Below are 16347 nucleotides of genomic sequence, written 5' to 3' on the forward strand. Positions count from 1 at the left end.
GCCTCTCTACTACAGAAAAGCACTCCTTTCCGTTCGCACTAAAATTTTCGCGATTTTCGTTTTTTTTAGGATCTCTGATTCTATTCTTATCACTATAATATAAATGCACAAAGTTTAATTAATCTCAATGAGATTGAAGATGCTACATGACGTCAATCGACTGAGTACAAAACTGCAACGAAATTTTGGGAAAATTGGGCCAGAAAATATGAATGAATACTGATGTTGGTAGTACCTTAGTTGTAGCTATTGAAAAATACAATGGACAATATTTAGTTCGTTTTCAAAGGAGACAAAAAGAATAGTTTTGCGAGAAAATCTTGTAGATCACATACTTTTCTCACAATTTACCAATTGCTACCAAGACTCTAAGTGTATCCATGTTTCCAGTTATGCAAAATGTCTCAATTGAAGTTAGTAACAGATAGAATATTGATAAAAGTATTATTTTGATTGCTTGTGCTGATGTGCAGGTTCCTGGAATAAATAATTTCGTACCGAATGACAAATTTGGGATTTCATTAATCAAGTTGATAGATTACATTTAATAAATTATTTTTTTCCAATCAGTTCTTTTCCTTCATTACTAAGTTTTCTGTTATATTTTCAAATTATATATTTCAATATTTGTGTCCATATGATTCATCAATGCTTTCTTTATTTACCCTAATAAGAATTAGGGCATGTAGTGAACTGAAGTTGATTGTCTGGTTATTCCATGGCAATATATCGTTTAACAACAAAGAAACATAAATCGTACTTTTCCAACAGGAAAAATAAGTATATACCTTTCTAAATTAAATTGATTATTCCTATGTTAATCATAAAAACCATCTGTACCCGTAGTATTTGTCTTAAATTTTGACAAATTGGACAGGTTTTATTGGCGCTTAAATCCAGCCCTCTCAGTCTGCAAGAGAATAATAAGTGCCTCATTGATTTTCATTTTTTATTTTTATTTTTATTTTTTTCCCCTAGCGTATTGTCACATCTATCGATTGATCAGTAGGAGAACAAACAAAAGAAGATAAGGTTACAATAAAGAAACCATACATATGCAGAGACAGAGAAATCAAATTCATCCTTCATAGTCAAAATATGATCTTCAAATATTTGTATATACTACTTGTTTCGTTTGAATTGTTTAGTTATCGGATATTGTTACTCTTTTCGAATGCCATCATCTAGAAAAAATTATGACATATCTTGCCGCATAATGCTTTCCGGAGTACCCTAGCCGTGCGACGTGACGAAGAGTGCCCGAGCAGATTTCGTTCGTGCCACTACACAATAATTTTTTTCTATTCCAAATTTTTTTTTTGAATTCCTCGCTGCCTGCATTTGGATACTCGTATAACGATCAGAATTAAACCTAGATTCACGTAGTATCCTACTAAGTTTCCCGGAACATACATCAAGTTGTGAGTACAAAGAACGAGTAACTATACGGCGATGTCGCTTTGTAGAGGACATTTCTTTTTTATGAACAACACCTCTATTCTCCGTGTGGGAATCAAGAGGTCACTTCAAAATCAGATATGCAGCAGCTTTAAAAACCATGGAATGACCGGGTCTTCAAGGTCGGTTACAATTTCGCATTACATGAAACGTTTATTTACCTCGAATGCAAAGGTTGACCAGAGCATGCACAAAGTTTTGAATGGTGGATCATTGAGACAACCATCAGGTTCACTTGGTCGGTCTTTTTTTACTAGTAAGACTGTTTCAAATGCTTTTTCAGGAGCAAAAAGGGCATTTTCCACTTCAGTTGCCCCGCGTTTTCGCATGAGTACCTTTTTATTAAATGAAGCAGTTAGTTCTGCTGCAACTTCTGCGGCAAAATCAGCTTCTAAGGCTGGAAAAAGAGTGAATCCTTGGCCTATAAACACAGCCAAACCACTAGGTTACCTTTGTATTGGCTGTTCAATACTTGTTTTTGCGATTGTTGTTCTTGGTGGACTTACGAGATTGACAGAATCTGGTCTTTCCATCACTGAGTGGAAGCCTATTACAGGCGCAATTCCACCTTTAAATGAACAGCAATGGCAGGAAGAATTCGAAAAGTACCAGCAAAGTCCAGAATTCAAAGAGCTTAACACCCAGATGACATTAAAGGAATACAAGTTTATTTATGGTATGGAATGGTCACACAGATTGCTTGGAAGAATTATTGGTGTTCTCTTTGTTGTCCCATCTCTTTATTATATTGCCAGAAGGAGGGTTTCTGCTCCAACGGCTTGGAAATTGCTAGGAATATGTGGATTAATGGGTCTTCAAGGTTTTGTCGGATGGTGGATGGTCTATTCGGGTATTGATAAGAAACAACTCGAGGAAAGACATTCAAAACCAACCGTTTCGCAATACAGGTTGGCAACTCATTTAGCTGTTGCCTTTACCGTTTATTGCTGTATGATCTCGACCGGATTCTCGATTTTGCGTGACTACAAGATTATGGCAAACCCTCAGAAGTACGAAAAAGTGTTCAGGTTGATAAATTCATCTGCTCTCAAGCCTTTCAGAAGGATGACAAAAGGTGTGTTTGGTATGGTGTTTATTACTGCTATGACCGGTGCTTTAGTTGCTGGTTTGGATGCTGGTATGATATACAATACCTTCCCAAAGATGGGGGACGGTTATATGCCTCCTAAGGATGAGTTGATGGATCCAATGTTTGCCAGAAAGAGTGACAAATCCGATCTTTGGTGGAGAAATATATTGGAAAACCCAACCACCGTTCAGTTTGACCACCGTGTGTTTGCCATTGCCACATTTTGTGCTGTCTTTGGTGTTCACATGTATTCCCATAGAATTAGACCAATTATTCCAAAGGCTGCATACAGATGGATGAATATAAGCGTGGGATTGGCCACTTTACAGGTGGCTCTTGGAATTTGTACTTTGCTTTGGATTGTTCCAACGGATTTAGGGGCTGCTCATCAGGCTGGTGCCCTTGCATTGCTTACTGGTATGCTTATGACCGTAAACAATTTGAAAAAGCCTAGCGTTTCGAATGTTGTTATTTTAAGGAGATATCTAGAAAAAGCCTCCAAGTTAGCGGAGAAGAAGAAGCTTAAATGATTTCTTAAGGTTCATTTTTATGCTGTGAGGAGTTTGGGGTTAAATTTCATGTACATATGACAGCTGACGCATGTTTAATCTCTCGTCTACTATTTATACTGTTTATAAGTTGATGCTAACGAATGTAAATTTTTTGTACATGTGCACGGATGTATGTTTCAGCAAGCTTTTTTTTTCACCAACGAAAACACCAGTACAAAAATGGGAAAAAGTCGCAGGGTCAATTTGCTCGGGTGATGATGAACTATTGGATCAGCTCGAAGTGCCAACGATAATACTAAAATTTTTGACAAGCAAGTCTTTTGAAAGAATAACCACAAAGAAATAAAGTATACGATGTTATTTTTCTCGTTTTTCAAGACTCTTGTGGACCAAGAGGTAAGTATTTGGTATATATACGCGCCATTCAACAAGAGAAGATAGTGATACTAACATATATATTTCCATAGATAACCGTTGAAGTAAGTTAATAGTCGTTCTGTTGATGTCCGAATAATTTCTGATATCCCAGTGTTAAACTTTTTAGTTTGACAGAACTTTCATGAGAATTCTATTATACCACATTTAAAAAAATATATATTGAGATCTAGTACTAACCGAGCAACATACTATAGCTTAAAAATGACGTCAAGATAACAGGAACACTGCGGTCAATAGATCAATTTTTGAATATAAAGCTAGATAATATCGAAACAGACGTGGAAAAGTATCCACATTTCAAAGCTGCCAGAAGCATTTTTATAAGAGGATCTGCGATCAGATACATTCATCTTAAACCAAACACTGTGGATACAAACTTATTACAGGATGCTAGTAGGAGAGAAGCAATGGCAAGTTCCGGAGAGAAGATTGCAGGTAGGTGAACGCTAAAGTTACATACAATAAATGAGTATAAGGATATCTGTGGATAAATAATGTGTATCATATACGAAGCTAGTTTAGACTAGGTGCATTTGAAGATGGCCGATTCACTTTCATTGACTTGCTGTGAAATGTATTATATATTGTACAATGCTTAATGAACGTGAATATTTACTTATAAACCAAGCGATTCTCCGAGGTATATTTTCGGACATTCAGCTCTTTTGTGTCCCACTTTTTTGCAATACGAGCATGTAATCTTTTTAGATTTATAACCTTTCCTTTTTCTTTGACTTGTATGAAGTGCTGAATTATATCCAATATTTGAGCCAATATAGTTTGATTTTGGATTATTATTGTCTGTCTTTTCTTGGATTGTGGTTGAATTTAAACCATCGTGTTTTGTTTTTTTGAAAGATGATTTTGGAATGACGATCATATTTGGATATTCTCGTGAAACCTTTTCCTGAGCATCCAAAACGTCTTCGATGTGTACGACTTCGTCATTTGAAGTATTTATACCGAGAAGTTTCCGTATTTGTTCTAAGTACACATCAAGCTTCCTAATTTTTTCATCGTAGAGACATTTTTCTTTTGTGAGCTCCTTCTCCTTTGATGATACCTTCAGTGCTAAGGTGGATATACTCTGATTGAGCTGTATGATTTCGCTGTACAATTTTTTTTTATCAGTGTTATCGGGCATTTCACATAGGAAGTAACGTTTATATGCTTCGTGCTGAAATTATAAGGTTTATATGATCTGGCTTTGCCGACTACATCTTGAACTAGATGACAAAAGTTATTTAATATGATGTAGAAGCAAAGCAAAATTTAATGCAAAAACTGAAAAAAAAGTAAGAATATATTTATCGACAGGAAGCCTGTAAGGACTTCGCGATCTTTCGAGATAAAAATTTATGCAGTTGGAAATTTAAAGAATAAGCAGCTTATCGTATGAAAGCATTTCATGATAGGTGATTTATCGGCTTTCGAAACTTTATTACAAGTATTTGACTTGCATGCTTTTCAATTGAAGCAAAACATCTTTGGTATTTGAAATGGAGGACATCATTTATTCCCGTATACCTCGAAAAGACCTTCAAAAGTTATCCATATACAGATCAAGCGCCGGGTTGTGCATAAGACAACGCACATTTGGATATAGACCAAACCCCGAAGATGTCAAAAGTGGCAACAATTTTATTGATCATGCCGTGGTACCAAAACTAAAAGAGAAATACGCCCGAAGTGGAAAATATCTGCAACCAGTTTATATTTCTAACAAGGGGCATAAGATCTCACCAGATGAACTTTTGACAATGGCTTGGAAATTTAATCCATCTGAACTACCATACATGAGTAGAGATGAGGTGGAGAAATACACCGGGCAGGAATTGCCAGATTCGGAGCTGTTGAAGTGCTTGCATTATTACATATCAGATCGGGTGAGTAAAAGCTGTATTCTACAGGATATCGAGAGAGCAGACCTAGAAAAGGACGATTTCTACAATTTTATGGATGAGAGCGCACTATTAGCGCTAGGAAAAACAGTTGAAACTTGGATAGATAAGCTCATAGAGGAAAATGATGACTGGAAAGATTTTATGGAGCTAGAAGAACAGGAGCAAGAAATTAATGATGAGGATGCTTTTTGTGAGCATGCAAACAGTGAGAATTATCAAGAGGGGGAAGACAAGAATCAAGAAAAGTATGATGACGACAGTGATGCCTATGAAAGTGATTCCACGAGTAGTAGTAGTTCATATGAATCAGCTGATGATTGATATTATATATATTCATCAAGGACAATTATTTAGAGCTTTTCTACGCCACTAATGCGCCTATTCACAGCGAATCTGGTTAAACAAATATAATAATATTAGCGCCAAGCTAGATACAATAACGTACGGTTTGTGTCCATCGAATTGTACTTTATCGATCGATAAAAATATTTTAAGGACTGGCGTAAACATGGATAAAAATTTTTTTCACGATTCCGAGAGATCTGTAGCAGCGAAAATTTCATCAAAATTCATCTGATAAGTTTCTTTCTTCAAACTGCACGTAACTGTATGTACAAAGCTCTATCCAGAACAGTTGCTCAAGGAATTAACAAAATGGGAAAGCATTGGAGAAGGAAAAATAGAGGAGGAAACAAGGGACAGTTGGGTGTCCGTCGCCGGGGAAGATCCGACTATACTGAAATAGTTAAGGAAAACGAGCAGTGGGAAAAGTACTACAAATCACAGAATATGTTAGGATCAGATGACGAATTTTTAAAAATGAAAAAAACATTCCAGGACCCTTTGCCGCTTACATTTAGAATTACTGGATCCTCAAGTCATGTGAAGGATGTGTCCAAGTTCTTTGCCCAAAAGATTGTTCCACAGATGGAAAAAGCTGAGAATAGTGATGAATCCAAAGAGCACAAGCCACCTTTCCCTTTGAAGTGGTATCCAGGACAGTTAGCATTTCAGATAGATCTCCCTAAGCGGGTGATCAAGAAAGATCCCGTGTATGCTGCTGTGCAAGAATTTTTGGTGGCTGAAAATGAGGTTGGAAACATTTCTAGACAAGAAGCAGTTTCCATGGTTCCACCATTATTTTTGGACGTTAAGCCAGAGCATTATGTGTTGGATATGTGTGCTGCACCTGGCTCAAAAACTGCTCAATTGATTGAAGCTTTGCATACAACGGAGAATGATGAGTTGCCTAAGGGTTTTGTTATGGCAAATGATTCCGATTACAAGAGATCGTACATGTTGGTTCATCAGATCAAGAGACTCAATTCTCCAAATTATCTGGTGGTTAATCACGATGCACAGATGTTTCCTAAGATCAGACTCGAGGAAAATGGGCCCTACATTAAATTCGACCGTATTCTTTGCGATGTTCCTTGCTCTGGAGATGGAACTTTTAGGAAAAACATTATGATTTGGAGAGAATGGTGTATTGGAAATGGCCTCGGACTTCACAGATTACAACTTAATATTCTTCTTCGAGGAATCCAACTTCTGAAAGAGGGTGGACGGCTTGTCTATTCGACCTGTTCGTTAAATCCTATTGAGGATGAAGCTGTTGTTACAGCAGCTTTGAAAAAAATGGGTGGTCAGGTTCGGACAGTTGACTGCAGTTCAGAGCTTCCTAACTTAATTAGAAAAGGTGGCTTAACGCATTGGAAGGTTTACAATAAGAAGTTTGAGCTTCAAGATCCAGACAACTTTGAATCTTCAGAGGTTCCAGCCACTGCTTTCCCTCCAAAGGAAGACGAGATTAAAGATCTTCACCTAGAGAATTGTGTGCGTGTTTATCCACACTATCAGAATACCGGCGGTTTCTTTATCACTGTTTTTGAGAAGCCTGTTAAGGAGAAGAATACAGAGCTAAGAAAGCATCCAAGAGATGGTGAAGAGGAAGCAGACAATACTTTGGCTTCTAAAAAGCAGAAAACTGAAATTGCAGATGATTCTAGCGATGAATCTGCAACGGTTGTTCCTGTAATTGCTCCTACTCCTGCGAAGAAAACAAAGTTACCATTTGATGCAAATGAGGAACCATTCTCATATGTTGATGAGGATAATAAGGATCTTCAGAAGTGCTGGGACTTCTATGAAATTGGCAAAAGCTTCCCTAGGGACTGTTCAATGGTCAGAAATGCCACTGGAGAGCCAATGAGATCAATATATTTCACTTCCCCGGTTGTCAAGCAGATTATCCAACATAACGAAGAAAAACTCAAGTTGATTTATTCAGGTGTCAAAATGTTCGTGTATCAGAAGAACTACGTGTGTCCATGGAGGATTCAGAATGATTCTGTCGATATCCTTAAAAACTACCTTCCAAACACAAGAGAGATATCTGGTAATATGAGCGTGTTCAAAATTTTGCTTGAGCAGGATTATCCATCTGTAGATGTTATAAAGGATGAGAATGCAGATCCTCAATTTGTTACAGAAATTGAAAAAGCTCCAGAAGGCTCATGCTTCCTTAATATAAGAAAAGATGGTGGCCAAGAGAAGTTACTTCTTCCAATGTGGAAGGGAAAAGTTCGTGTTAATCTGATGGTCGATAAGCATGAGAAAGCTGAACTTTTATACAGATTCTTTGGAATCAATAAGAATGAGCAGGATAAAAAGAAAAAACAGGCTGATGAGGAGCAAGCAAATAAGAAAATAAGAGAGGCAGAAAAAAAGAAGGAAAATAATGATGACAAGGCTATCGATGCTTGATCATCACCTTAGTATTAATATTATGTACAGTGATCGATTATCAAGAGGTGTGTACTTGGATAGATATATCAATAAATAGGCATAGAAGTATATTTTTCTTGCTTGATTTTGTTTATTAAGAAATTCCATCATTTTTACAGAGGCTCTCTTTTATACCATTGTATATGATCTGCTAACTTGTGGGAATAGTGTCTTCCATGATTCCTGTATGTTCGTGAATCCCTCTCTCCTCCACATTAATTTTAGTTGCGTGACCAGTTCAGGTTTTTWAAAAAAAAAAAAAAAAAAAAAAAAAGTATTTTAGCACATGCAGACATGAGATACAGACTTGTACATTTTGTATTCAAACGTCCTCTTATATATGATGTTCACTATTTTTATCCACAGAACTAGGAAATACATTGGTTGCACACCTTTTCATTTTCATTCAACACAGATAATCGGAATTTTACTCGATAGATATCCTTCAAAGGATTTTCAAAATGCCGAATGTCATATTTAACAGAAGGAGACTGGGATTTGGCGCCATAACAGGTTCGGTATACTACATAACATCCTCATGCAATGTGAAAATATTTCTGAGGGGTTTATATGAAGGCCTTTCATCATTATTCACACGAATAGGGACAATAAATATGTTTATAATTGCCTCTATCCTTCTTATGAGGTATACACGCTTCAGCGGCTTTGTTTCCGCTAGTTTTAACCAACTATGGATTGGGGCTGTTGTGAATTGCATATTCTTTTCCCTTAAACTGATTACGCTATTCAAACTTTTTATATCTAGTGCCAGAAACATTATCCGTCTTCGGAAGTTGGCTATAATTGAATTTAAAAGCAATCAGGCTACTTCGTCTCCCGAACAGGCAGAAAATAAGATTGAGCTTATCAGAAGAATGAATAATACATGCCTTATTTGCTTGGGAAGTCTGACAAAGATGGATATTGAAGATAAATCAAATAAAATTCAGGATAAGGGCACGGTAGGATTCAACTGTGCAAAAAAGTCAAGAAGTCTGCTCATTGACAATAGCGCACAGCAAATGGTGCTTTTAAATTGCGGTCACGTCTTTCATTACAAATGCTTCAAAAAGTGGTTTATGGGATCTGGTACCTGCCCATATTGCAGGAGCAAGGTCTGAGGCCCAAACTATATGGAAAAACCTCCTGGCTGACTTGCACGCATATTTTTATATTTTATTCTTTACTGGATTTTATACGGTATTCTTTTAGGTTTAATGGAAATGGCTTTTAATATTTGGATACATGATCCTATGTTCATTTAACAAAACGTACAATTAGTATGTAATGTTGGTAATTGAAAGTAAATCACTGTGGTAATTAAAAAATAAAAAAACGTCACAGACAGGATTCGAACCTGTGCAGGCAGAGCCCACCGCCTTAGCAGGGCGGCTCCTTAACCACTCGGACACTGGGACAACTTGCTCTTGTGTAAATGGTCGGACTGAAGGTAACAAAATATTATTTTTAATAACCTGAAGTATAAGGATTCTTTAGATGATTACCAAATCCGTCTAAAGATATATATTAGATTAATAAGATTGTTATCTGATACTTCTCGTATCCTTTCATATCTCTTATCTCATAGCTCTCTATGAATCATTCTATTCATTCATTATTCTATCTAATAACTTCTCTTTTCAATCCCCCTTTCTAGAAAAATAACTAAATCATAATCTAACCTTGCCTCTGTATCAAAGGAGGGCAAGGGCGCATATTTATATTAAATGGAGAATGACACTTCTTCCATTTCTCTTCCAATTTCATACAATAACAAATTATATGCCAAAGAGGAATCCATCCTGTTTGGGAACATCACATTATGTGAATTCAGCATAACCCGCGATCATGCAAAAACCTGTTGTTTTGCATATGCAGTCGCCACACGAATATTAGTCAGCTTATTCCGATGTAGCTCTTTCTTATTGTCCTTCGGGTCACTATCCTTTCAGTACGCTTTATTTCTTATTCGCGCTTCTCATAAATTATTTCGGAAACTATTTATATCTTTCCGTGTTACCTAATCAGGTAAATGAATTCATTAATATTTTATCTGGCTTTAAACCAATATGCGCTTGGTTTGACCCCTTACATCTTGAAGTAGAGATTAAGAATCATATAAAGGGATTATGCTTCGATTTATAGTGTATTTGTCAAGATTTGCTATTTTGCCTCTATTGTATATATTTAAGCACTTGTGTGGCGAACAAAGTACTTTCATACATAGTAAATGTTTGACGCTTATATCAGTATGTAAAAACTCTTTATTTTAAACTGTTAGTTGATATTATTTTGACAAATCTGGATTATCATCAGACAGCTCTTTGACCTCAAGAAAGTAATTTAAATCATATTTAAACAAGCTTGAACAGATGATAGTTCTTTTATAGGAAAGTTTAATTATAACTCTGACTATGCTACTATTTTAGCAAATTTCCGTACCGCAATCAAAGCATTTATATGTTAAAACAATGGAAGAATAGAATGGAGTCCTAAGAATAACAAATTATATTGCCATGCTGTCATATAAGAGAAGGATGACAACTATATAAAGCTCAGATATCTTTATGTGCCTAAATTAAAACTCAAGTACTAGTTATATATTGCGATAAATATCAAATTACTATACTAATTCAGTAGCATTACCTTTAACAATAAAACAGGATGATCAACATCAACAGAAACCTTGAAACCTTTAGTGCAACTATCTCTTTTATCAACTTATGGTAAATTATATCTAGCACAATTGAAATTACCACGTTACATCGGTGTGACAAAAATATAAAAATTTATTGGCGATCAGAATTTAGGTATGCCTTAGAAAAAGTAGAAATGTTCACCATTTGAACTCTTTTAAAATTAAAATTCTAAGTAAAGAAGTGTTCCATCCAAACTAAACGAAAAGCCACAACAGCTAAAGTTTAAGTGTGAGCATTTGTGAACATAATACTGTATAAATAAATTTAACGGGAACACCTTCTCAGATTTTGGCACGCTTTTAACTCCTTAAACTACGTTGATCTTCTTTCGTACACTTTTAACCAATGATTTTCAACTCATTATTGTTTAATATTTATTTCAAACTAATGTTTCTATTTTCATTCACTTCGCTACATTTTGTTGGTTTATAATTTATTACTTCCCAACAACAGTCGATACCATACTTCGATCATCAGGTAACCCACACTTTTCAACTATTTATAACTAAATCGGAAGTTAATGCACCAATTCACTTTTGCAATATAGGGTAGGCTATGTAGCAAAAAGAAGGGTAAAATTGCAGAAATGCTTGTATTAGTTAACCTTTCTAAATTATATATTAATTTGGAATATTCAAGACTTTTAGGATTGTGATGCTCCTACAGTTCTTATGATAACCTAATGCAATTAATATAGAGTCTCTCACTGCAAAATCGAAACAAGCAATTTCTTTAAAGTAAACAACAAAACAAACGGAAATAAACGCTATTTATTTCTATATGATAACTAACTGAATATATACCAGCTATTATTTAAGTAAAGTAAAGCGCCAAGTCTTGACATAAACAGGAAACGTGCTTCCGAGATTAGATTTCGCGCTTAGTTATATTGATTATGTACCTCGCCAATAATTCCTTCATCTGTGAAAAAAAAAAATAGGAAATAAAAATATCGTGGGCTATTCCTCATTGCTTAAACTTTTAAGAGAACGTATACGAAACAAACAAAGAAGAGACACAAGTAGAACAATATAATGACGAATGGAAATGAATTGATCGAATCCGAAAATCCGATGCATCCTGCTAGACTCATCTGTGAGCTATGCCGTAATTTCTATACTCATGGTTGGGTTACAGGCACAGGAGGAGGAATATCTATAAGAGATAGAGAGAATGGACTCATTTTTCTCGCACCCAGTGGAGTTCAAAAGGAGAGAATACAACCCGATAATATTTTTGTCATGAGATACAAAGATCAGGAATATTTGAGAACTCCAACCGATTTGAAACCTTCCGCCTGCACACCATTATTTTTAGCTGCTTATACCATAAGGGACGCTGGTGCATGTATCCACACACATTCACAAAGCGCAGTCCTGTGTTCTCTTTTGTTTGATAAAGTGTTTGAGATATCAAACATTGAGCAAATTAAAGCTATGCCAAATGTTACTAGGCCAGGCCACATGAAATATTCTGACAGATTAGTGATTCCAATCATTGAAAACACCGAAAAGGAAGAGGAGCTTGAAGGAGCACTTCGTCAGGCAATCAAAGAGTATCCAGGAACAACTGCAGTTATTGTTCGTAGACACGGAATTTATGTTTGGGGTGAGACAGTCTGGAAAGCCAAGGTCTATAACGAAGCCATTGATTATTTGCTTGAATTGGGCGTTAAGATGAAACAGATGGGAATACCAACGGTGAAAAATTGACTGACAGAACTGTTTATAAAAATCGAATATTTATGTAACATCTTGGATAGTCAGAAAACCTGAATCATGTACAGTAAACTTCCACTGATGTTGCAACTGCCAAAAAAAACAAATCACATTTTTCCATTGCGTAGAATCACATCAACGAATTCTTGGTGTCCTTGAGCTTTTCCGCGTGTATATTTGTATAATCTGTTACCGCTTCCTCTTCCTCATCGTAATCACATATTGCTACCACCTCATTTCCTCTTACTATGCATAATCCCATTTCCATGTCTTCTGTTGGTCGATCTTTAAAGAATACTCGCTCCTTTGCCGATGATATAACAATATTAGTATTATTATCAAAACCTTCGAGCATTCCTAAAAATAGCCGGCCGTCAACTGTGATGACCTTGACATTTTCTATGAATATGGAAATCGTGAATGTTAGTATTTTGCTTATGGCAGGTGAAAAAGATGAAAAAAGTAAAATGAGACGGGGCATGCTTACTTTGTAAATACGGTTTCAAGGAGGACATATAGATTAATGCTTGCACTTAAGAAAAACTTGACGAAACGACATTCAATTCAAAGAGAAAAGACAGTCAGATCAATGCAGGTAGACTTGTTGTTTATAACATGAGAAGAAGAATAAATGTTCCAGATTTTTTTTTATTTAGTGGGTCGGCAAGAGAAGAAAAAAATCCATCCCACATGGTTACCGTTTTAAACATTTTTGATCCCTCAGGAGGGACTTATCGTAGTTCCAGTTGATGCTTCCCATTAATATGCAGTCCTTTTTCTTATCAAACTGAAAATTAAACTGCGTTTAAAATATTCAATTAAAAGAATTTAAAGTAGATTCAGAATCAAAAATGGATTTTAGTCAAGAAGTAGAACGTGATTCAAAAGCTCATCTTTTTCCTGATGAAGATTCTGCTTCAGGAACAGAAACATCTGCTGAGGAAGATGAAATGAACACTACTGCTCTCACTGAGAACACATCCCAGAATATTAGTGTGAATACCAGCATAATCAAAAAGAGAGATACTTTGGCTAGTGTTCCGGGTGAAAGTGTTAATCTTGATAGTAGTTATGATAGGCAACAGCTCATAATGTGGGCTAGCGAATTAGAATTGGAATTTAGGGAATTCAGAAACAAGTCTGCAGAGATTAAGTCGGCAATCTCGAACGCAACAACAAGGATAAACAGAACATCAAGAGAAGTTGCTAAAAAGATGGAGATTATAAATAAGAAGATAGCTTATATTGAGAGATTTTATCCAACTGAAGGTGTCAAAAGAACAACGGGACAAATTTCCGAAGAAGCCATTTCCTCATTGAATAAAACCATCAAATCATTGGAAAGCAAAATTGACGGCCTCGTTAAAGGAGATTCTCCTGAGGATGAAACAAATCCAGCTAAAAGAACTAGAAGTGGCTTTTGCTACGATAAGACTTCACCAGTATAATAAAAACATGTTCATTATATCTTCTAAAGATGACTTCTACTGCTGCATCTAATGACATTTCTTTTCTCATCAATGCAAACATTTATGCTAGGAAACTGCTTCATAGTTAGGCCTAAACTTCCATAAAATAGCCAGTATCCCGGCATATATCTATCCACAAACCGATGAACCTCCTTATCAGTCATACCAGATCCAGCTGATTTTATCAAGTCATGTTCTTGTTGTAATCTCCACTTGTACACATTCTCGATGTTGTCTGTGGTGATGCCTACGAAAGCATCAAAAAATTTCCAAATACATTCATATTCTGCAAGATCTTGATTCAACCGGACAATATTGTTATCACTAATTCCTTCACAAGCAATGGGATGCTGAAATTTCAAAACTTTCCACTGCTTCAAAACGTCACTGCTCTCTTTATATGAACGATATCCGTTAAACCATCCTTCAAAAATTACAACATCCACCGGACCAACTATATGGGTCCAATTCATGAATGGTAATCGATCACCTTTTCCATCATGTTTAGATTTATCGTAAACAGGGATGTCAACACCATCATTTTCTTTGGAGAGCCTTGTCATACATTTATTAAGCAAATCCAAGTCATGGGTACCAAGAAAGCGCCCGCTCAACAGGATATTGTCTGGATTCTGATTCGCTAGTTTGTTTTGCTTTTCATACGTTAAATAAAAGTCATCCATGGAAAATGCAATTACTTTTAATTTGGGGTATAACCTCGGGATCTCTTTTGCAAGAGTTCTGGATAGTGTTGTTTTCCCGGAACCTTGCGGACCTTCAATTCCGAGAAAAAAGGGCTTTCCTGAGGATGGATTGATGCTTTTGGCAGCCAAGAATGGTGTCAAGAACTTGATTGTTTTCTCATAGGTTGTCATTTTATGTCTATTATGTTTAAGGGAGAATTGAAGGATACAAAAAAAGGTATTAAACAGGAAAGCCGGGGAACTTTATCGTCAAAAAGTAAGCCATCACTGTTTTTCACGCTTGTTTCCTACTATTTTGATTTTTTTTTTTTACCCCACATTTCACATTTTGGTGCAACTCACTTTTCAACAGAGAAAATCTTAATAATACGTATTTCGATAAAACAATTAACATATATGGTAAGATAATAATATTATGCTTTTATGTAAACGTTTAAATAGCTTTGAGCTCCTTCATCTTAGCTATGAGCTCATCAACACTGCCAACCTTAACACCAGCCTTTCTAACAGATGGCTCTTGCAAAGACACAGTTTCCAACCGGTCTTTTATGTTAATGCCGAGATCCTCCGCCTTAATGACTTCTAAAGGCTTTCTTTTAGCCTTCATCATCTTTGGCAAGGGGACAAACTTAGGAGTATTCAATCTGAGATCTGTGGTAATAACCATAGGCAAAGGAGCTTTAACCGTACGAATTCCTCCATCTATTTCTTGGTCAACCTCCACCGTCAAGTCATCGTTTATCTTCACCCTTGAAGCGTTTGTTGCTTGGGACCATCCTAACAATCCAGCAAGCATTTGGCCAGTTTGTCCGGCATCATCATCAATTGCCTGCTTACCCATGATGATCAAGTTAGATTTTTGCTCTTTCTGAATTTTCTGGAGGATCTTTGACACTGCCAAAGGTTCCAAGTGTCTTTTTCCGGTATCCACAAGAACAGAAGTATCCGCTCCCTTTGCCAAAGCAGTTCTGAGCACATCTCTAGCTTTTCCAGATCCAATAGTGACTGCATGAATAGACTCAACGAGTCCCTTATGTGCCTTCTTTATCTTTGCTGCTTCTTCTATGGCGATATCATCAAATGGATTAATGCTGAATTTAACACCTGCTGATTCAACACCGTTGTGTGTCTTATTGATTCTAGGCTTCAAAGCTGCATCGATGACTTTTTTGATGGGGACAAGAATTCTAATTTTTGACGACATCTTGTTTCACTGTGCTGGCTATGCAAACTTAACTACCAAAAAGATGTAAAACCGTTTGATGACAGACTTGGGAAGTGAAAGAAGTTGATGAAAAGGGGAGAATTGTAGGATAGAATTAAAATTCAAATGGAAGAACGAGTCATCTTGGAAACGAAAAAGTACAACCAAAGCTAGCCTCAGAGAAAAAAAAAAAAAAAAAATCGATGCAGTAAGCTTCCAGATTAGTGGGGTAAGGCATTTCTACGATAAATAGGAAATAGTGCGATATGCCCGGGGCTTTTTGTCCATACTCTCTTTTCCTAGACTACTCGGATCCATCATGTAATTTTCAAATTTACAAATGCACAATGCCTTCATTGATAAG

At 36.2% G+C, this 16347-nt stretch overlaps 10 protein-coding genes and 1 non-coding gene across 11 annotated transcripts; 6 read left to right on the top strand and 5 right to left on the bottom strand.

The window, feature by feature from the left end:
• Positions 1-1482: 1482 nt before the first annotated feature.
• Positions 1483-3078, top strand: BRETT_004976 (uncharacterized protein; the record flags this gene model as incomplete). Its single annotated transcript, XM_041283463.1, has 1 exon — positions 1483-3078. The coding sequence occupies one exon, from the start codon at positions 1483-1485 to the stop codon at positions 3076-3078; it is 1596 nt and encodes a 531-aa protein (XP_041136815.1).
• Positions 3079-4114: 1036 nt separating this feature from the next.
• Positions 4115-4642, bottom strand: BRETT_004977 (uncharacterized protein; the record flags this gene model as incomplete). Its single annotated transcript, XM_041283464.1, has 1 exon — positions 4115-4642. One exon carries the CDS (start codon positions 4640-4642, stop codon positions 4115-4117), a length of 528 nt encoding a protein of 175 aa, XP_041136816.1.
• A 355-nt stretch (positions 4643-4997) lies between these two features.
• BRETT_004978 (uncharacterized protein) lies at positions 4998-5723 on the top strand (the record flags this gene model as incomplete). Its single annotated transcript, XM_041283465.1, has 1 exon — positions 4998-5723. The coding sequence occupies one exon, from the start codon at positions 4998-5000 to the stop codon at positions 5721-5723; it is 726 nt and encodes a 241-aa protein (XP_041136817.1).
• Positions 5724-6056: 333 nt separating this feature from the next.
• BRETT_004979 (uncharacterized protein) lies at positions 6057-8168 on the top strand (the record flags this gene model as incomplete). Its single annotated transcript, XM_041283466.1, has 1 exon — positions 6057-8168. One exon carries the CDS (start codon positions 6057-6059, stop codon positions 8166-8168), a length of 2112 nt encoding a protein of 703 aa, XP_041136818.1.
• Positions 8169-8650: 482 nt separating this feature from the next.
• Positions 8651-9310, top strand: BRETT_004980 (uncharacterized protein; the record flags this gene model as incomplete). Its single annotated transcript, XM_041283467.1, has 1 exon — positions 8651-9310. The coding sequence occupies one exon, from the start codon at positions 8651-8653 to the stop codon at positions 9308-9310; it is 660 nt and encodes a 219-aa protein (XP_041136819.1).
• Positions 9311-9525: 215 nt separating this feature from the next.
• On the bottom strand, positions 9526-9607 carry BRETT_004981. The gene has a single exon. It is a non-coding gene; the product is annotated as a tRNA-Ser (tRNA).
• Positions 9608-11922: 2315 nt separating this feature from the next.
• MDE1 (Methylthioribulose-1-phosphate dehydratase) lies at positions 11923-12600 on the top strand (the record flags this gene model as incomplete). The annotated part of the gene is made up of 1 exon (XM_041283468.1): positions 11923-12600. The coding sequence occupies one exon, from the start codon at positions 11923-11925 to the stop codon at positions 12598-12600; it is 678 nt and encodes a 225-aa protein (XP_041136820.1).
• Positions 12601-12736: 136 nt separating this feature from the next.
• Positions 12737-13121, bottom strand: BRETT_004983 (uncharacterized protein; the record flags this gene model as incomplete). Its single annotated transcript, XM_041283469.1, has 2 exons — positions 12737-13005; positions 13094-13121. 2 exons carry the CDS (start codon positions 13119-13121, stop codon positions 12737-12739), a joined length of 297 nt encoding a protein of 98 aa, XP_041136821.1.
• A 336-nt stretch (positions 13122-13457) lies between these two features.
• BRETT_004984 (uncharacterized protein) lies at positions 13458-14054 on the top strand (the record flags this gene model as incomplete). Its single annotated transcript, XM_041283470.1, has 1 exon — positions 13458-14054. The coding sequence occupies one exon, from the start codon at positions 13458-13460 to the stop codon at positions 14052-14054; it is 597 nt and encodes a 198-aa protein (XP_041136822.1).
• Positions 14055-14077: 23 nt separating this feature from the next.
• On the bottom strand, positions 14078-14950 carry BRETT_004985 (uncharacterized protein; the record flags this gene model as incomplete). Its single annotated transcript, XM_041283471.1, has 1 exon — positions 14078-14950. The coding sequence occupies one exon, from the start codon at positions 14948-14950 to the stop codon at positions 14078-14080; it is 873 nt and encodes a 290-aa protein (XP_041136823.1).
• Positions 14951-15212: 262 nt separating this feature from the next.
• Positions 15213-15983, bottom strand: BRETT_004986 (uncharacterized protein; the record flags this gene model as incomplete). Its single annotated transcript, XM_041283472.1, has 1 exon — positions 15213-15983. The coding sequence occupies one exon, from the start codon at positions 15981-15983 to the stop codon at positions 15213-15215; it is 771 nt and encodes a 256-aa protein (XP_041136824.1).
• Positions 15984-16347: the final 364 nt, after the last annotated feature.

The sequence above is a fragment of the Brettanomyces bruxellensis genome, chromosome 7 (assembly GCF_011074885.1).
Source record: "Brettanomyces bruxellensis chromosome 7, complete sequence".
NCBI lineage: Eukaryota > Fungi > Ascomycota > Pichiomycetes > Pichiales > Pichiaceae > Brettanomyces > Brettanomyces bruxellensis.